Source organism: Schistocerca americana, chromosome 2, assembly GCF_021461395.2.
Source record: "Schistocerca americana isolate TAMUIC-IGC-003095 chromosome 2, iqSchAmer2.1, whole genome shotgun sequence".
NCBI lineage: Eukaryota > Metazoa > Arthropoda > Insecta > Orthoptera > Acrididae > Schistocerca > Schistocerca americana.
Window position 1 is genome coordinate 613,103,368 of NC_060120.1, and position 22,410 is coordinate 613,125,777.

Below are 22,410 nucleotides of genomic sequence, written 5' to 3' on the forward strand. Positions count from 1 at the left end.
CCGAACTTACAGAAACTGGAAGACTACTGGCTGCCAAAGCTTTGTGTCTGACTATTATCACTAATACTAACAATAATGATAATAATAATAGTACTGTGTAGTCCCTATAGAAACGTAGTAGCCATTACATACTCACTGTTGTGTTGTCAATTAGTTCCCTTGCCTCTTGCGAAAAGAATAATGAAGCAATTTCTGATCCATTGTGTGAACTACCTACAATTCAGCGAAAGCGCTTGCATGAGGGATTTAAGCATATGTGAGGTATATGTACCACTTTTCCTGATGTAGATACATGGTTCAAAGTAAGAAGATGTGTGTATTGGATGGACTAACTGAGGAAAATGTTGATACATTCGCTTCACAAGCTATAGCCTCCACCACATTGTGTCATATGTTAACCCTAATATCGAAAGATATGTGATTATTGGTAACTGATGTAATCTTATGAATTCTTTACAGACGAATGGAAAAACTGGTGGAAGCTGACCTCGGGGAATATCAGTTTGGATTTCGTAGAAATATTAGAACACGTGAGGCAATACTGACCTAACCACTTATCTTAGAAGAAAGATTAAGGAAAGGCAAACCTACGTTTCTAGCATTTGTAGACTTAGACAAAGCTTTTGACAATGTTGACTGGAATACTCTCTTTCAAAGTCTGAAGGTGGCAGTGGTCAAATACAGGGAGCGAAAGGCTATTTACAATTTGTACAGAAACCAGATGGCAGTTATAAGAGTCGAGAGGAGTGAAAATGAAGCAGTGGTTGGGAAGGGATTGAGACAGGGTTGTAGCCTCTCCCTGATGTTATTTAATCTGTATATTAAGCAAGCAGTAAAGGAAACAAAAGAAAAATTCGTAGTAGCTATTAAAATCCATGGAGAAGAAATAAAAACTTCGAGGTTCGTCGATGACAGTGTAATTCTGTCAGAGACAGCAAAGGACTTGGAAGAGCAGTTGAACAGAATGGACAGCGTCTTGAAACGAGAATATAAGATGAACATCAACAAAAGCAAAAGGAGGATAATGGAATGTAGTCGAATTAAGTCGGGTGATGCTGAGGGAATTAGATTAGGAAATGAAACACTTAAAGTAGAAAAGGAGTTTTGCTATTTGGGGAGCAAAATAATTGATGATGGTCGAAGTAGAGAAGATATAAAATGTAGACTGGCAATGGCAAGGAAAGCGTTTCTGAAGAAGAGAAATTTGTTGACATCGAGTATAGATTTAAGTGTCTGCAACTCGTTTCTGAAAGTATTTGTATGGAGAGTAGCCATGAATGGAAGTGAAACATGGACGATAAATAGTTTGGACAAGAAGAGAATAGAAGCTTTTGAAATGTGGTGCTACAGAAGAATGCTGAAGATTGGATGGGTAGATCACATAACTAATGAGGAGGCACTGAATAGAATTGGGGAGAAGAGGAGTTTGTGGCACAACTTGACAAGAAGGGATCGGTTGGTAGGACATGTTCTGAGGCTTCAAGGGATCACAAAATTAGCATTGGAGGATAGCGTGGAGGGTAAAAATCGTAGAGGGAGACCAAGAGATGAATACAGTTAACAGATACAGAAGGATGTAAGTTGCAGTAGGTACCGGGAGTTGAAGAAGCTTGCACAGGAGAGAGTGGCATGGAGAGGTGCTTCAAACCAGTCTCTGGACTGAAGACCACAACAACATGTAATCAGCGTTACAGCCTCATGGAATAGCAATAACGATCTTTTTTAAAATCACACAATCGAAACCTTTCTTTCATTCCCCTTAGAACTTTTCTTTTCACCACTTAGGAGGTAATTCCAGGATGGGGACCACTGGTCTACCATTATTACATCCGTCGCTTAAACCCACAGCCATCGACGCGGACCTCTACACGAACGCTACTGAAAATTAGTTTCAATAGTGAACTACAATGGATCTGTCTTCGTTGCACTAATAGCTTGCTTTGTTTTAATACAACTTAGTACGTTGTAAAAATAAGAACTCTGAACAAGTGGAACAGACGTGACTTTGCGGAAGTGCATGTGGATGCTCTACCAAGCAGGTAGCCCAAAAATATGACGAATAAGGATTGATCGGAAGAACTAGAAGATAATATAATACAGTCACTGAAGCCAGTAGGAATTCAATAGTTTAATGAAGCGAGAGCCCACAGCATTCATAAATATTTCGTAAATGATATTTCCGACGAAATGAAAGCATCATATCTGAAATCTGTGATTATATTGCTTCGTTTAGCAGTTGTAATGTGCCACCTTCAAATGGCATTGAGCCCATTTTATTCACCTCTAATATTTCTAATTTGCGCTACAGCACTCAATGTATATGCTTGATTGTGGCAAACAGTGGAAACTGCAATCAGTACTAATAAACATATTAACAGCCATAAGTGCCATTTATCATGTTAAGCATGAATCGATGTGATATCTTCAGGATTCCAAAGAAGAATGGGAAGTCCATCGGCTAAGAGATTAGTGGATCTGGTATCCAAAACCTATGAAACAGAAGACGCATTACATAATTTTCAGAAACGCTTTATCTTTACGCTACTAAACACACAACTTACTGACACTAACAATCAGCATAATATGTCGAACCTTTGACTTTTTGAGTGGAAGAATATAGAAGTAATTAAACATTACAAAGGTACTGCGGAAAGATCAGTTTGGTATAAGAAGACATGAAGGTATCAGAAAAGCAATTATGAATTTCCACTTAATAATGAAATGAACAAAAAGGAGAAACCTAAAAGCTTTCATAGCACCTGTAGGCCTAGACCCTAGAGGAAACCTTAAGGCACCTCAAATTAACAACAGCCAAGGATGGGGAATGTATTGAGGATAGTGTGCTGTGTTTATATGTCTCAGATTTGACATGGAATGGTTTAAGAGTGGCAAGAGAAACGGAAATAAGAGTGGCAGCATTATATAAACAATGCTGCAGGTTCTTTACAGGAAAACTGTATCTCGGTACATGACATACAATCAAATTTGTGTTATACCATGAAGAAGATCTTAAGTACTTACACATGAGCAGCTTTGTCTAATATTACATTGTTTTAGTGTATTATTTTTTCGTAGTGCTGTTAAGTTGACCAAACTTATCATCGCAGGAAACAGCAGTTTTCCAGAAGAGAAAACTTCAACCTGTACCTGTAAACTTCATGTTTGTCACGAATAATCTTCATCTGTTATGGATGCCTAAGCAGAATATACCAATCAGTGTGCTTCAGGTAGTAATTAAAGACACGTTCACAAAATATAAATTTTTCTTTCGTCTTCACTGTATGAACGCCATTGTTTCCTATTAAAAAGTTCTCGTTATCATCACCAAATCTCAAAAGGAATAAATGTACTGCAATGTTAGTGTCAGAATACCCAGCTCGTTAAGTACACGTATGTACGAAAACTACTACCCTCTACCAAAAATGTGTCCCCCCAAAAATTGTCTTATATACAGAGTGGTCAGAAACAGTCTGTAAATCTTGTAAGGGTATTGCAGACTATGTTGTGCTGAGAAGTATTTGTGAAGAAAAAATTCAATACGTTGCGCCTTTTCTAAGATAGTTAACACTGAAGCTAGTCAGAACGTTGCACGGGCGAATTCAAGCGGCCCGCTAGAGACGGTGTCCCCACACGAGTATTTGTTTAGTTTCATAAAGCCGAACAAGAGAGTGATACAAAAACTGGACATGGGACGCTAGTAAAGATCGACCCCGAGCCACAAGTTGTTGTGTTACCTCAGGCGCTGTTGTCTTCGCAATGAGATGAACTGACACAACTGTATCTGTCAGGCCGGTTGCATTTGTATGAGCTACGCCCTGATTGGCTAACTTCAATACTAATTAACTCGGTAACAGCGCAGGGTATCGAATTTCTTTTCACAGCAATTGTTTCTCAGCACAACATTCTTACAAGCTTTTCGCTCTGTTTCTGACAACCTTGTATAAAGAATCCTTTTCTAGGTATGTAACGACTGTGGACAATATTCGTCCTGGAACTATTTGTCCACCACACATTTTTCCCAAGTGCATTCGTCCAGTAAGGTACGCAGGTGAATTTCTGTGAATTTTGAAAATTAGGAAAGCGATATTTGCAGGACTGGAGCGCTGACCACCAGCAGGTTTTAAAACAACGCACACTCCACTGCAAAATGAAACATTCACTCTGTAGTATTCTAATTGCAAAGAAAACGACTCTAATTGCAAAGAAAACGACATTCGGCTTCTTCAAGTGGTTCTGAGTGTACACCTACCTCAAATATTCGCCATTCTATCTCCATCTCATATTTCGTTAATCTTGGCACATAATAAATTTCATGTTATTGCTACCAGAATTTTTCGTAATATCCTGGACATAATAGCTTCTATAGAAATTATGAGTTAATCTATTAACCGAGAACCACGAGTTGACTGTGTCCAGAGTACAATTTGTCATGTTATTCAGTAACTGACATGAATTTCTTACGTTGTCAATCGATTCATATGGAGAAAATCTATTCATTACACCGATCGTTTTTCTTTGTTTGACACGTCATCAGCATAGGTATGGATCTACTTACCACTTGGTGATGAATTCTGAACATTGTGGAGTGAGTCTTATGCTCAGCCTTCTTCTTTGTGTCGAAAATGGCACGGAATTTACTGTTTGCTCGTTGGGTTAAAAAAAAAAAAAAAAAAAAAAAAAAAACAATAACAATATCAGTGAGATCCATGACGTAACTGTCATGGAGACTAGTTTGGCAGTGGTGCTGAAAAGCTCAGTGTCGACCTCGACAGACACACAGTAACATAACCTTTTTTATTGACTATAGCCTTTGAAAATGTATAAGTTAGCCTCTTTGAAAGAAATACTACAAACGGCTCACGCAAAGTGATGGTCCCAATCTGAACGACTAAGTTTCATATACTCGATGGACAATAAATTTGTGAAGGCGCACGAAGTTAGCCATCAGCTCTCAGTGTATATTTGGACGTGTTGTTATACAGGGTGACAACATTCGTGGTGACGCTGGGCACAGTGCTGGTGACGGGAGACGCCAAAGACGTGACGGTGACGACAACGAGCGCCGCGTGGCACCCGGACTATTGGACCGACGAGAAGACGGCCGACAACGACATCGGCGTCGTGCTCCTGGGACAGTCCGTCTCCTTCACAGGTAACAGCCGCAGGCTGGGGAGTCCTTCGTCACTGTGCACTACCTGTACACTCTCGCGTGAACACAACACCGTCGTGCCATTACGTACGGTATTAAAATATGTTACACATCTTCCGAGTAATGACGGACTATCGCTAACCACATTTCCATTATTGCAGCCGCTAAATCGGTGCTCGTCGGCAGTCACAAAGTGATGATGTTGCCAAAAGAGCTGTAGCATGACTGAGGCTTCCAATATTTATGGTCATACAATGTTATACAGGGTGGTTCATTGATAGTGACCGGGCCAAATACCTCACGAAACAAGCATCAAAAGAAACAACTACGAAGAACGAAACTCGTCTAGCTTGAAGGGGGAAACCAGATGGCGCTATGGTTGGCCCGCTAGATGGCGCTGCCATAGGTCAAACGGATATCAACTGCGTTTTTTTTAAAAAGTAGGAAACCCCATTTTTATTATTCGTGTAGTATGTAAAGAAATATGTTTTAGTTGGACCATTTTTTTTCGCTTTGTGGTAGATGACGCTGTAATAGTCACAAACATATGGCTACATCAACATCGATTGCACCCATACCATATTTCTATGCACCAGGAATTGCATGGCGACGACTTTGAACGTTGTGTACAGTTCTGCCACTGGGCACAAGAGAAATTACGGGACGATGACAGATTGTTGGCACGCGTTCTATTTAGCGACGAAGCGTCATTTATCAACAGCAGTAACGTAAACCGGCATAATATGCACTACTGGGCAACGGAAAATCCACGATGGCTGCGACAAGTGGAACAACAACGACCTTGGTGGGTTAATGTATGGTGCGGCATTATGGGAGGAAGGATAAATTTTCAATGTGTGTGAAACCTTATGGGACTTAACTGCTAAGGTCATCAGTCCCTAAGCTCACACACTACTTAACCTAAATTATCCTAAGGACAAACACACACACCCATGCCCGAGGGAGGACTGGAACCTCCGCCGGGCCCAGCCGCACAGTCTCTGACTGCAGCGCCATAGACCGCTCCGCTAATCCCGCGCGGCGGAAGGATAATTGGCCCCCATTTTAAAGATGGCAATCTAAATGATGCAGTGTATGCTGATTTCCTATGCAATGTTCTACCGATGTTACTACAAGATGTTTCATTGCACGACAGAATGGCGATGCACTTCCAACATGATGGATGTTCGGCACATAGCTCGCGTGGGAAAATGGCTCTGAGCACTATGCGACTCAACTTCTGAGGTCATAAGTCGCCTAGAACTTAGAACTAATTAAAACTAACTAACCTAAGGAAATCACACACACATCCATGCCCGAGGCAGGATTCGAACCTGCGACCGTAGCGGTCGCTCGGTTCCAGACTGTAGCGCCTAGAACCGCACGGCCACTCCGACCGGCAGCTCGCGTGCGGTTGAAGCGGTATTGAACAGCATATTTAATGACAGGTGGATTGGTCGTCGAAGCACCATACCATGGCCCGCACGTTCAGCGGATCTGACATCCCTGGATTTCTTTCTGTGAGAAAAGTTGAAGGATATTTGCTATCGTGATCCACCGACAACGCCTGACAACATGCGTCAGCGCATTGTCAATGCACGTGCGAACATTACGAAAGGCGAACTACTCGCTCTTGAGAGGAATGTTGTATTGATAAATGCACTGAGGTTGACTGACATCATTTTGAGCATTTATTGCATTAATGTGGTATTTACAGGTAATCACGCTGTAACAGCAAGCGTTCTCAGAAATGATATGTTCACAAAGGTACATGTATCACATTGGAACAACCGAAATAAAATGTTCAAATGTACCTACATTCTGTATTTTAATTTAAAAAAAACCTACCTGTTACCAACTGTTCGTCTAAAATTGTGAGCCATACGTTTGTGGCTATTACAGCGTCATCTATCACAAAGCGAAAAAAGTGGTCCAACTAAAACATTCATATTTCTTTACGTACTATACTAATATGTAATGAAAAATGGGGGTTCCTATTTAAAAAAACGCAGTTGATGTCCGTTTGACCTACGGCAGCACCATCTAGCCGGCCAACCACAGCGCCATCTGGTTTCCCCCTTGAAGCTAGACAAGTTTCGTGCTTTGTAGTTTTTTCGTCATATCAGTCATATCACCAACAGTCGACCTGAGCAGCTTTAGGACTGAATCGTCACTGATGGATTTGTTAATCAGCTGCATATACAATAATTATCCCACGTTCGAAGTCTCTGAGCCCTCCTGGCCGACCCTTCCCGCAGACAACCCCTCTACTGACAATATAATAGTCCCTGAATTATTTTATAGTCGAGGGGCTTTCTCTCGTGGCATCAAGTAGTCAGTCCGCATTACGATAAAGAAGTATTTGAATACGTTTGATCAGATAGTGTGTCTATGCTCGTGCAGTTTTCTATAGTGTTTACTGGCAATTTCCTTTTATTTTCATCCTTGTTACTATCTCAGTCTTTACTATACATTTCCCGCAAACAAAAATCGAACTTTATACGGCTGTGGAACTATTAGGTCGGTGCATAAGTTCTTAGTGTTTTTATATATGTTTAATAAACTTAACAGTTGCTTATAACACGGTCTTTAGTCATCAATTTGAAGTCATGTGGCTTTGAGGCGATAAAGTCCTCGAGCCTTTTCGGAGTGTATGTTCATCCGGAAAAGAAGTTCCTTGAAGGTTTTTCGATAAATAGCGGGAGAGGTCAAGTGAATAAGGTGAGTATGGAATGATTTACTATCCCAACTCCTGTATAGCACTTTTTGTCGGCCTAACAGAATGCGGGAGGGCGCTATTGAGGAGTAGTGTCACTACAAGCAGGTCCGCAGCTCGTGGTGTCACGGTCGCGTTCTCGCTTCCCGAGCACGGGGTCCCGGGTTCGATTCTCGGCAGTTAGGGATTTTCACCTGCCTCGTGATTACTGGGTCTTTGTGTTGTCCTCATCATTTGCCGGCACGGTAGCTCAGCGTGTTCGGTCAGAGAACAGGCTGCCCTCTGTAATAAAAAAACTGAGTGGAAGGATCAACAAACGAACTTGATCGGATGTCATGTGACGTCCGCAATGACCAAACACAACGATCAACAACAAACAGAAGGGGAAAAAAAGTGGTCAGCGTGAAGGACTGCCGTCCTACGAGCTTGGGTTCTATTCCCGGCTGCGTCGGAGATTTTCTCCGCTTAGGAACTGGGTGTTGTGTCGTCATCATCATTTCATCCTCATCCGGCGCGCAGGTCGCCCAATGTGGCGTCGCATGTAATAAGACCTGCACCGAGGCGGCCGGACCTGCCCCGCAAGGGGTCTTCCAGCCAGTGACGCCAAACGCTTATTTAATTTCATTTTCTTGGTCGTTTTTCTTGGACTGCGTCTGCAAGACGTCTCAATTCTTGACAGTAAATGTCAGCAGTGATGGTTACACCTCGGGGCAGCAATTCGTATTACACCGCACCGTCGCTGTTCCAACAGATGCATGACATTATGTTTTGTGGATGCGCGTAGGTCTTTGTACGGGGAGTTGCTGCTTTCTTTGGGCTCTTTCATTCCTTTCGTTTCCCTATGTTAGCATATGAAATGAAATGATCGCGTGGTATTGTTGACCGAGAGGCCCTATCCGCAGAAGTCGTCCGCCGGGATGCAAGTCTTATTTCAGGTGACGCCACATTGGGTGACTTGCGCGTTGGTGATGATGAGATGATGATGAGGACAACACAACACCCAATCCACGAGCGGAGATAATCACCAATCCAGCTGGGAATCGACCGGGCCCACTGCATGGTAGGCAAACACGTTACCACTCAGCTAAGGTGTCGGACGATGTTAGCATAAAGACGCCATTTCTTATTACCAGTAACGATACAGTATAGGAATGGTCAGTGTTGTTCACGAGCCAATTGATACGAGCAAACAGAGATGCACGTACGCCCAACCGCTGCCTTTCCGATTTTGACTTGGAACAAGCGGTACCTGTACACTCGATGATTCTTCAACCATGTCCGTTGCATGCAAATACCGCACGATGGTGGAATTATCACAGTTCATTTGGCAGTTCTCCAGTACACTAACGCGGATCATTGTAGGTTAATGCGTTTAAACGACATTCATCAAACGTGAAGGTCTTCCTGAACTTGGATATTCAATACTGTGAAAACGACCCTCCTTAAAACGTGGAAACTATTTTCTTTGTGTTCTGTCCGCTGCCATTATCCCTATACCGGGCGCAAATGTTTCTGCTATCACTCCTCTATTGAACTCAAACAGAAGAATACGTCTGAAATGTTCCGATCCCGATTTCTCCACTTGACTTGCCACTTTCTAGCGTCCCCAACTCCACTCACTATCCCCAAGTGACAAAATGACATTATGTAAACTGGAACACCAACAGTGAACTACAAATAAAATATAGCAATCGGTAAATAAACCCATAGAAACCGGAATGTCAACATACAAATCACAAACGTTATTAACTTATGCACCAACCTAATACATCTGTCATAAAATTGGAACTTACGTTTCCTTTTGGCAGTCCGTTATTTAAACCAGTCATGAACAGCGTATTCATCGGCCATTTGACACTCGCCACCTTCGTCATGTTCCATTATGTGAAATTTTTCAATCCCATTGACGGCTCTGTTAAATGAAAAAGTTTCTCTTCCGACGGCAGCAAGCTGAAGGCGAGTGTGTTGATTACAAGTATGACTTATGGGAAAGTACTATGGTAGACACCCTGCAGATACACTCAACTTTTCTGTTACCACCACATGACTTTCTTTTACTTACACGTTGCAATACGCGTTTGGAGAAACGATTCCCATTTTTAAGTGCGTTTTCTTCTGTGTAGTATTCCATTTTTGTAATGTTTTTGGTGTGTGAAGATCTGCAGTGTTCTGTTGACTTCTCTGCAATGTATAAAAACACTCAATTTTTAGTTGATTGTCGATCTTTATGAATAGTTAGTGGAGAAATTTGGAAGAATTTGTACTTGTAGTTTTCTTATGGCGCATTTGTGGAGAGATCGATATACATTAAACATTTCACACATTTCTCTGTGCATGACATACATAGCCAATAAAATTTTTTTTAAATTAAACAATTACATAAATGTTTTTAGATTTAGTCAACAGAGATGTTTTTATATCTCTTCTGAAGAGTACAATATCTTCTAGTACAGATGGTATTTATATTAACAGTCTGGATCATAATTTGCTTATTCCTATGCGTTACTATTTTATTTAAGTATATTGTCTAAACAGGTGAAGAAACTCGCGGATTCACTTCAAAGTTTTTCGTTTAATATTTCACCATCATATTTTCTATAATGTGAATATATCTCCAGTTCTAACAGATCCATTTTATGCCCTTTATTTCGTCGGTGGAGTACTCTGACATTTTGTTCTACTTTTCCCAATGGCTATCCTGTATTACGTATGTTTATGGCTGATGTTGATGTGTTTTTGTTGTGTGTGTAAGCTTTAATATGCTCTGTATGCTTGGCGTAAAAATCTCGGTCTATTTGTCCTAGGTAGAACATGGAGCATTCTTGGCATGTTACTTTGTATATTCCAGAATCTTAGTACAGGTCATTATTATACTGTACGTTATGTATTAGGTTTATGTTGCAGTTTTTTAGATATAGAAAACCCAATTTTTAATTTGCGATTTTTGATAATATTTGCTGTCTTCTTCGATATATTACCAATAATATTATTTTAAGTATATATATTTGTTTTTGTCTTTTTTCTGTGGTGTGGTTTGCCTTTGGGCCTTCCATCACTTTGTCTAGGACTGTGTCAAGCACAGAAGCAGTATAATCATTGGCATCTGCAGTTTGTTTCATTATGTTAATTTCCTGCTGCGTGTTTTCTTGGTTTCAAGATATTTTAGTTATCCTATGTAGTGCTGACCTGTATGCTGCCTGTTTATGGAAATTTTGGAAAGACTGTAAGTACAAGCAAGTTCTTCCGAATTTCACCTCTAACTGTGTATAGAAATCGATAATGAAATAAGAAATTACACTTTTACACACATTGCGTTAAAGTCAACAGAACACTGCAGAGCCTCACACTTCAGAAAACAGCACGAAAAAAGAAAAAAAAACCGCATTTCAAAATGAGAATTATTCCCGAAATGCGTCGTATATATATAACTAAAAGAAAATCGTGACTTGTAGCAGAAAAGATTGTTTACACACTAATTTCTTTTCCACTTTCCTAGTGGACTGCTGCATTGTACTGATCGAGAACCACCCGATAGGAAAACACATCTTAGATCAAAGCAGGGGCGATTTCCTAGCGGGAGGTAAAGTTCACTGATCGAAGCGGATTTGCTGAGGTTTAGTGGAAGGAAATAAATTTCATTTTTTCCGTGAAAGTTTGAAAATTGTGCTTTTCTGTGTGTTTTGACTTACTGATGTTGAATGGTAGTCCAGTTTTGTTGTTCCGGAGATTATCGGCGGAAATTGTTAGGAAGGAGACGGAGGAGGCCTTTTACCTGTTAGCAGTGCACGTATTCCAGTCCAGCGGTAGGAATTCGGAGTCTTCCTGGAGGTGGTGAAGTAGAAAATATTACCTCAGCTGCTGTTGAGGAATACTTTAATTTCCACTAATTGGTACGTTCACTGAACACTCTCAGGTGGCAAGAGCATGAGACTTTTCCGAGCGCTTTGGAACAAATTAAAGCACTTGAGTAACATGAGTTTTTATGGCAAACCTCGACTTTGTCAATTGTTGTGAATTCATAACATTGCACAAGACACGGTAAAAATTCAGATTCTTGTATATGGCGAAGGGTCGAAAATCCGCCATACATTGTTTGGAAACATCGTACTAAAAATCTCTAAGTCATTTTGGACCTGCTCTGCCTTCTGACGTGGTAGAAAATCTTAAGGCATTTTTCACTTTCTTATGCTTGCAGGCGTGTCTATGTGCTTTCAAAGTCTTCTGTTACCAAAGTAAACAGTAGTTTTCAGTGCTCGTACGATATTAATGACAGAGCAACATTACACCTCTTTAAGGCCTGTACTCGCATTTAACACACACGAACGAAAACAGGACGAACTACAATATTTCCTATCTGAATTTACCCACAGCCGATATCTAAATGATTCCAGGGTTCTTTCCCTTAAAAAAAACTATATCAGATATCCTTTTTGAAAGTGTTGTATTCTGATTTGTTTGATATTATTTATAGGCATAAATAATTGTTGATTCTGTGATTATGTAAAAACAGTACTGCAGTTTCTGTTTCGAATTTAAATCTCATAAGTATACAGAATGCATATCACAATGTTGCTAGTGCTGAAGTAGATTCCTCATGTTAATCAGCGCCAATGACTTTGTATTTGTGCAGATGTATCTATTAGTAATACTTCAAGCAAACAAATAATAAATAAATTGTACCAAGGAATAACAAATTAATCATCATAATTGTCAGAGGAGACTAACGTAGTATTTTATTTTGTCGTCTGTTTGAAGCGGATAAGCACAGAGCTCAAAGGCATTGTCATTTCTGATCTTCCCTGTCCATCAATTACCAGTCTCATATTAAAGTCTGCGCATATCAGGTCACAGTGAACATTGATGCAGTTAACTGCGTTAACATAAATAATACCCCCAAAAAAATCTAGAGTGAATATAAATGTTCAGGGAATTATTTAAAAAATGTTAAACACAAGACAGCTACTGCAATTTAGATTATCGTTAACTTATTTGCTCAGACAAGCACTGTTTTTGTTGCAGACTACATACAGGCTCTTCGGCTGCCTTCCTCCTCGCAAGCTGACCTCACTTATGAAGGAGAAGTCGTCACCGTCAGCGGATGGGGAATCACAAGCGATGGTAACTGCAGCTGAATCGCATTTATTGATAACTATTAGAATAGTTTTCCTTGCATTGTTAATAAGTTTGACTAATTGTACGCGAACCTCCATTCCTTTCTATACTCCATCTTACTCTAAAGTCTGAATCTCTGAGTATTTCCCTTGGCTAACAAAATTAATCTTTTCAAATGATAGTTCCTTTCTGTTTAAGTCTCTAATGTGAAATTAACGGATTGTGTATGTCATAGATAATATCACAAACCAAATCCTTCGGTTAGTAAGCTTTCCTCAGTTACTTCGTCCTGTATTCCGCGACACCATCTTCGTATTAGTCTGTCGATCTAACATTTTTAATTCTCGGATACACTCTTTTCCACATTTTTAAATTGGCGACGTTGCTTTCCAGACATCACTATTCTCTCAACTACTAATTTAGAATGTGCTACCTTAGGTACATACAACGATTCATATTAACATAAAATTTTCTTCCGCTGAAAAAAGCTTTCTTCTTGTTGTTATTTGTTTTCCATGTATCTCTAATTTTACGGTCCTACTTCTTAAATTTTTCCTACAAATTATTACCAAATATTTATTTGCTTTCCTTGTTTGATATAAAAATGTCCTATCACTTTTAATTCGACTTTAAGTTTTTGTGATAATCAGTCCTCGACTGGTTTTGATAAGACCCGCATCAGTCTACCCTGGAGAAATTATCCTATGGAAACATGATGACGACCACATCCACCTCGTCCACGATTGCATTGGCGAACTCATACCTTCGTCACTGTCAGAATATGGTACTAAATGTTGTGGTTCAAAATGTTCTTGTCTTTCTTCTGGTCCTTGTTCGTCTTCGTCTTCTTCGCTATCTGATACCTCGTCGTTGATGTGATGTTCGTCTACAGAACTTGTTCCGGTGGCTGAACCAGATGTTGATGGGCGGTCGTGATCTATAGGCAAACCACGGCGAACACGAGACATTAGCCATTGTTCATAGCATAGCGTTTCTGGCCTTCATGCATGAACTCCCAATTAGACCGTTCCCACGGTGGAATTTCATAATTCTGAAGGCAAGAAACGTTACAATTAAATAATGAAACCAAAAATATATTATACACAACAAAAATTATATTTACATACCTGTTTTTTCGGCATTTGGTTGTTTCGGGTACAAAGTTTTTCCAATACGTTGTTCAACAGGTGTCTTCAATTTCAGGCCGTATTTTCCCACAAATGAATGCCAATTTCGTGTATGACTCCAGTCAATAGCGAAATCAATTATAGCTTTTGCATCCAATTGTTGAACTCATTGTCTAAACTCTTCTTCTGTAAATGGTCGTTCTCTTGCTTCCTTTAACAGATTATCGTATCCTACGTCGTGCTCTTTAGCAATGGCATCTGCTCCACTGCGCGGTGCGTCTATATTTATAGGATTTCCCGGTCCTACGTAATCACTGCCAGGTAAAGTATATCCTTTGTTCTGTACACGTTCAACTAATTTTTTAACGCCGTAAGCAGCACCTGCGGCGGCAGCAGTTGTCGCGCCAGCCGCTATCGCTATCTGTCCTGAACTTGTAACACCAGCTGTGCTAATTACCGCCTCGTCCGTGACACTCTCAGATAACAAGGGCACTGTTTCGCTAGCGGTTGCTATATCGGAACTTTGGTGACCTCGGGCACGATGTCGTGGTCTATTTGGGCGGCGCCGTCGCACTCCAAGATTGCTTTCTTCTGGCCTTGTTTCAGGCACACGTTCAAATTCAACTGTTTCGCCACTCGTATCCAAATCGTCGTATGCTGGATTATCTCCATACCGTATACGATTAGCAGCATCCTCTCTTTGCACTGTTCGAATACCATTACTGCTACGAGAACGATTAACATTTGTTAATGGAATTCTTTCCGCCATTTCAATGTCTTCCTCAGGTCCCGGATATAAAACACCTCCGTCGTATTGTATATAACCATGGTTGCCCGTGCTTAAATACTGATTTACCCAAGACATTTTGCTGAGTACACTAAATAATTACCACCTTTTATATACATTACGTTATCAAACGGCGCGTGTCGGGCAACCTTTTGCTGGCGTGGGTGCTTGCTCAGATAATTGTCCTTAAAGGACAAATTATCTCGGCGGGACAGTGACGCCGCCATCGCGACCTTGCGGGGGCCCCTTTTTTTTATCAGTTGCTGACCCTCATGAATAGAAACATGACGCGTCGTTTCATGATTCGAGGGTCAGCAACTCTTCGTCTCACAGTACCATTTCCACCCAATGTCCTCAGTTACTCGTAGCTATTGGATATATTCCACCCTCTGTCTTCCCCTACAGTGTCTACCCTCTACAGCTCCCTCTAGCACAATGGAAGCTATTCCTTAATGTCTTAACACGTGGCCAACCGTTCTATCCCGCCAGTGTTTTCCAAGTGTTTCTTTCTTCGCCGATTCTGTTAAGAACTTCCTCATTTCTTATTTCGTCAGTCCACCTAACGTTCAGAAACTTTTATAGCATCGTATCTCGGATGCTTCGTCCCTTCCCTTCCGGTTTCATTCTCAGAAATTTCTGCCTCAAATTATATGAAGGTCGCTAGTATTTGCACTTCTTCTTTTCATAAATTCAGACTTTAACTTTTCTAGTTATTTGCACCACGTTAATGGTTTCTTTTTTAATTTCTTGGTAAACAGTTTATTACTTAAGACTGAAAAGCAAACAAATTCGATTTTGTTCCGCTGTTCTTGTCGGAGCTGAAAGGTGTGAAATGCATGCTCAAGTAACCAAGTGTGGTAGTATTTTATGTGCTAGCTATGAAGGTAAATCAAAATGTTTCTACAAATATGCTGTTATATCTGAATTAGACTGTGACCAGCACACTAACTTAATGATTTTGCCAATTGACATTATTCAGTGACCAAAATCTCCTTGCTTCAAAACAATGTTTCCATACCTCTGTCTAAAATCTGACTGAAAGACTGCTATTTCGTCACTATTCACTCTTTTTACCTTACTTTTCATGTATCGACTTATTTTTCTCCAATTTCTCCAAAACTATATTTCGTACTTTTTTCTGCCAACCTACTTCTGTCCTAGACAATTTTTCCTTCGTTACCTTCACATTATCCCCCCAGGTTTACTTTTAAGGTTGATATGCATTTTGCATTGTTTTCTTTTCCACACAGCCAGGAGCTATGACTGGTTACAGACGTTTGTGGATCTCTGCTTTCTTTTTTCCATCAATAAGGTCATAGCTCAGTGTTTAATCTTTAAAGTTATTGTTATACTGCTTAACATCTGCGAGAGTTTCGAATTCAGTCTTCCAATTTCCACATGCTGAACTGCTTTCTGCCATGCAGTTGTACTCTCTTATCATTTATGCGCTCTTATCTTGTTCAGTGTGTTTATCACCATTAGTAGTCCCTGTTTGTCTTAGTCACAAGCAAGAAGTGTTTTTGCAGCCCGTAATCCTTTCCAAATAGGCGTTGATAAAATGATAGCGAATTGATTGTTTTATTTAAATATCAGTTTTCCTTGTGCGGGTTAAAAGGCCTACTTCCTAATCATGGTCTATACGAATATATCATGCTTTATGTAGTTTTGTATCAGTGAGCAGTCTTCCCGGTTTTCTTTGATTGTATTCATTCGTTCACTAGCTTTCTACTTTATCAGTATTTGTTTCCTGTTCCCATTCATTGCAGTCCATTGCTTTCTTTTTCAATTTACTGTACTTTTAACATTCCTTCTGCTCATTCAATATGTGATGATGGATATAGCTAAGACCATACATTATGACGTTAATTAATCCAACTTAGCTTCCTTTACTTTGCTACTTTGCTGGCGTACAATGTATGGTCTGCAAAGACTTTTTTTTTAAATTTCGCTTTTATCGAATTCGTGTGTGTTACGCCCACCGGTCATATGTAAATGCACACACTATAAAAGAGCTAGTGACCATTTACTTGACTGCCAGTCTTTGCATAATTAAAATGTTTCAACGGGTTTACTTTAATTTCACACAGCCACTTAAAAAAAGAAAGAAACAAATCGGATATGTGGTTCTATAGTTATTAGCGCCAGTCTTATATCCGATACTGAAATCTACATCTACATCGACATTTATACTCCGCAAGCCACCCAACGGTGTGTGGCGGAGAGCATTTTACGTGCCACTGTCATTACCTCCCTTTCCTGTTCCAGTCGCGTATGGTTCGCGGGAAGAACGACTGTCTGAAAGCTTCCGTGCACGCTCTAATCTCTCTAATTTTACATTCGTGATCTCCTCGGGAGGTATAAGTAGGGGGAAGCAATATATTCGATACCTCATCCAGAAACGCACCCTCTCGAAACCTGGCGAGCAAGCTACACCGCGATGCAGCGCTCCTCTCTTGCAGAGTCTGCCACTTGAGTTTATTAAACATCTCCGTAACGCTATCACGGTTACCAAATAACCCTGTGACGAAACTCGCCGCTCTTCTTTGGATCTTCTCTATCTCCTCCGTCAAACCGATCTGGTACGGATCCCACACTGATGAGCAATACTCAAGTATAGGTCGAACGAGTGTTTTGTAAGCCACCTCCTTTGTTGATGGACTACATCTCTCCTCTCAGACAGACATTCCTGTACATGAAATTGCATTTGAATATGGTATCTATTGGGTCATCAGTAATTACGACAACAATAAATTTATAAACATATGTTAGACCTATTGAAAATTTATTGTATTAAAGAGCCCTTTCTTTTTCTATGCAATTCTGACGAAAACGATTTGTCGTGGTGACTGTTAAATAGCTTTCTTTGATTTAGTTCACAAACTGCAAAACCTACATATTTCAAGCTAATTAATGCCATAGAAGCACGGACCAATCCGCATTTACTTCTGGCGACAAAACGCGTCTGTTTTCACAATAAAAATTTTCAATACACTTCTCATCCTCTTTAACACCCTTAAGGGTTGAATTTGCCAAAATACAGAAACACGTATTTTTTATATCCAGCCGAGAAGCAAAACACAAATTTTCGTGGATTTAGCTTCAAAAATGCTCTCCTAATGAAATATTCTCATAATACTACTCATCCCCTATTTCACCCCTTTAGGGATAGAATTTCGATAAATCAGTTCTTAAACGATGCCCACGTTATAAGGTCAACACCCTCCTCAAAATTCAAGTTTCTAACCTTAGCCGTTTGGGCTGAGCGATGATGTGTCAGTGAATCAGTGGGGATATCTTCTTTTATATCTAGAGATAGAGTACATTTATTTATCGCGCGATGAAATCATTTGGTAGTTGCTGTTATTTTAATAAATGAAGGGATTAGTTGTGCCAATTGCATGAAATGTAAATAGAGTACATTATAATCTTTTTATTTACATAAACTGTTCTGCTTTGATACACTGACAGCTAATTTCTTCTTATCTTTCCACAACTCCATTTACAAAACAGTTAATATACAGGGTGTCCGTAACTAAATTTCCAGTGTCAAAAATCTATAGAAGTAAAACCATTGCTCAGAATCACGACAAACTCGTACCACATCGAACGGAAAAAAATGATTTTTTAGTGTCCTGAGGCCAAAAACCGCATAAAAAAACAAAATGATATCGGCTTTCAATTGCCCTTAGGACAAAAACCTCATAAGAAGTAAAACTACATCAGTGTCTGTCGTGAGACTGGTGCGGGAGATGTTCAATACGTTGCCACAAGTTGAAATCGAAAACTAGCATGCTCCACAACAGCTCGGAGTGTCTGGGGGTATTAACATGTTCTCGGAGAGGGAAATGGGCTTCTTCCGCCCACAGCATGTTCGATGGCCAATTATTGTCAACTTCCATGCGAGCAAGAGATTCCAGTGCGAACGTTTATCTTGCTAGCAGGGCAGCTGGAAGCAACTCCTGAACATGGGTGATTTTGCGTGCTTAGCAACTGTCGCTCAGAATCACGTCAAATTTGAGCAGCATTTTATTGACGCAAGGGAAAACATCATGGAACAAAACAAAAAGACGCAGTACGACGGGTATGGCTTGTGTTGCACATTGCACCATCTGTACTGTTCAGTGTGCACGACCGCACAATTTTTCGTAGTATTTTACGCACCGTGCTCACAGGTATGTCTAACGTTCGGGAAATTTCCCCCTACACTGCATGCCACAGCACAGAGCGCCGACACCTTTTACCCGCACTGCACTTCAAAAGTACCTGTATTTTCGAATTTGATAATCATTTTCGCCAGACCGCTAGCAGACATCGAACTAATGCCTTTCTTCATACCCTTGATTCGTCAATAACATGATGTTCAAATTGACTTTATTCTGAGGAGTGATTCTCATTCTACAACGTTTTGAAACTGGAACTGTAATTATGGACACCGTGCGTTTTCATCAGTGTGATCGAAATTAAAAATAATAATATGTCCATTGTATTAATGAAAACTTTCAGGGTCGTATTTGCCAGACTTTCAGTTACTGTTACTAGATTACAAATGGAACATTGGCAGGTGAGCTATAACAGGAAAGCTCAACTGCGCATCGTTACTAGGCGACGATGCTGATATTGCACTCAGGAAACAGTAGGTTAGACTATCGGGGTGGCAGTAGGTCAGGGTGTCTTGTGGCTGCTCCCAGACGTCTCAAGAGCAGACGGCTACCGTCTATGATTCAATGAACATCATTGCACTAGGAACCGAAGTACTGAGTAATCTATGAGGTGCAGCTGATGAGATTCACATCAGGCTTCACGCTGATGTGTTTCTCATGAAGGCTACTGTCAGTCTTCCACAATGACAGAATTTATTCCGTAGCATTCTCGATATTTTCCGTGCTGTTTCATGTCGCCCATCGAATTATTTAGCAACAACTATCGTACATGCCCCGTAAGACCTACATTTCACTCACAATGAATGTTGGTCTTAGCTTTCCACCCGTATTTTTAGATGGTTTTGTTTTTGCCGTACCAACACACTCTGTGTCTAGTCGAAGTGACGACTTGTCCATTGTTTACGGTAATCGCTTTTGTTCTGGAAACGTCTGCATCACTGTAACGGGAGAAAAGAGGGGCTGTGGGTGCATCCACCCCATCCAGTGAGACAATGATGTTTGGGAGGCCTCATATAGAAATTTCGTCTCTTGTTCCAGACTCCAGGAAACTGGAGACAACTCCTGCGTGTCAAGGCAGTTAGATGTCCAATCTGGGCCTTTCGTGTCCTGTCTCCTCAAACCGTTACAAGTAATAGAATTCTTCGTCTTCTTTCTTCGCTCTTCTCTCTACAAAATCCTCAACATCGTTTTTATGATCTCACTTCTTCCCAGAACGCTTTTACGCTATCATTTCTCATTGGAATATGCATAATCCCATTGTTTCTTTTTCTTTTTAATGTTACCAGTAATTGCCTGTCTTATCTTACTCTTCATAGAACTTTTCCAATTCGCAGCGCATCATCCATTTTACCTTTTCCTTTCTTCGCTATATCATTTTTTGAATAACCTTGTCCTGTCCTCTTTCCGTAGTGGTCAGATTTCTATACTCCTTAACCAAATTTTTCGTACAAAATACCTTATTAGACGGAGATCGACATGTTCTACTCGGTAGATAATGGAATCATTATAATATTCTAGTTTTTCTGCATTCAGCAGTATTTTTAGATTTCGTTCCATGCGCTAAGCTTCCCCAGTAGACTGAACTGTTTCTACAATTTACTGCAACTCTTTTTCATTTTTTGAGTAGAGAACTATATCGTCTACAAATATCAAATACCATAACGTCTCACTCTTTGTCATGTCCTTTGTTCTTATGGTCAAGAGAAAGTGAAATGGGAAGCATGACTTTATTCCTCTCCCCTTCCCCAGGATTCTTGTGGCGTTCATGCACTAACACGTTTATGTATCCCATTATCAACATTGAATTTTCTATTCCAAGTAAATAAACAAATTTTTCTCTTAAGATTTATTAAAATAGCTATCACAGCTTTAACTCGCTGTTCCATGTGCATTGCGCTGTAAACAGCCTTACTTCACCACTTATTGGTTTCTGTGAAATGTTTACTGCTTACATTGCATGCCATAACTCTAAACCTATAAACAGTGCCAAACCATTTGCACCTATTTACGCTGTATCTCATCAAACTTCATCCATTCGACTAATCAGATTTTCTATTTGAAGACTACGGACATTTGCATTTTCCTTCAAATCGAGGCATGGACATCGTGAGCGGGAATCTCACCTTGGCGGAAAAATCCATTTCTATGTTTAGAGGCTATGAAGACCCAACGATACCGACCGGACGCCGTGTTGCGGCGCGGCTGGGCTTTTGAGTATTGCTGTGTGCAGACTGCAAATTAGAATTCACCTACCTCAGAACGACGTCTGCTCGAAGCCCCTCCAATTGGCAACGTAGATACTTACAAGATGATGTAAAAACACCATTGATAAAAAAAACACCATCTAATACGTACAATTACTGAGGCCGCGCAACTCTCTAGTAATGAAGTAAAGTCCTGTAGAAAAACTGACATTAAAAAATTTATCGGGCGGTAAGGAAATGGATCGGCTTCTGGAAAATAATGTCCGAAATTTCCAAACAAGAAAGTTTGTTTTGCCATCTAGACAAATAAACGATACTATTCAGTCCACATTTAAACTATTGGCTATTTTCTTCATATTCACAATTCGTACACTCATTTCACATGCACAGCAGCCAGAGATATGTACAAACCCCACCCGAAGTAAACAACGTTCTCACAGTCATTAATTTCACTACTAACACGAGTTATTACATTCGGTCCTTCTTGTGGATTTCTCACAAAAGAAACTGCTCGCCAAAAAACGCTCAGTGCTTTAATACTGCAACATTGCCACGTCGATACTATGAAGGCCAAAATTTCACACGCGAATATCATTCCAACAATATAGTTCCGAAACTTCCAAACTTCACAAAACCGTCCATAAATACATCAGCATTAGTCGCGCCACGTATCAAACGCGAGGAACTCAATATTCCTTCATTTCACACATTACGAAAGTAACATGACCGACCGCATTCAAAGCTAGCGAGCGAATCCCTTCTTGTGTACTCACTCCCAGTATAACTATCAGGTAACGAGCAGGAACCATCTCAATTCTGATTGGCTAACCATACTCGCTGCCAATCAGAATTCTCGCTCATGATCATACTCGCGTCAGAAATGGCCTGCACCAAACCTTACATGCAGACGCATCTACGTCATTCTGATATACAAATATTAAAGTAATGTTTAATAAACGAAAACGAAAAAGCAATAAATCTGGAAATATCCTTTAGATACAGATAATACTCCAGCTGACTTTCTGGCTGCTCTGTTATAATAGCAATCACACCTAGACGTACGTCATCAGTAAAATGGGTAAATTCCCTATGAACATTTTCCCACAACAGGTTTGCGTAACTCTTGCAGATTACTTAAGACGATCTGTAAAGCAA

The 22,410-nt window shown here is 40.3% G+C and overlaps 1 protein-coding gene across 1 annotated transcript in view; it reads left to right on the forward strand.

Annotated features, from left to right (window-relative positions):
- LOC124595981 (brachyurin-like) overlaps positions 1–22,410 on the forward strand; it is a 47,439-nt gene that overhangs the window by 14,127 nt on the left and 10,902 nt on the right. The window contains exons 4-5 of the mRNA XM_047134925.1: positions 4,983–5,152; positions 12,885–12,983. Of these exons, the coding sequence (XP_046990881.1) occupies positions 4,983–5,152; positions 12,885–12,983 (269 nt within the window). The remainder of the gene's footprint in view (positions 1–4,982; positions 5,153–12,884; positions 12,984–22,410) is intronic.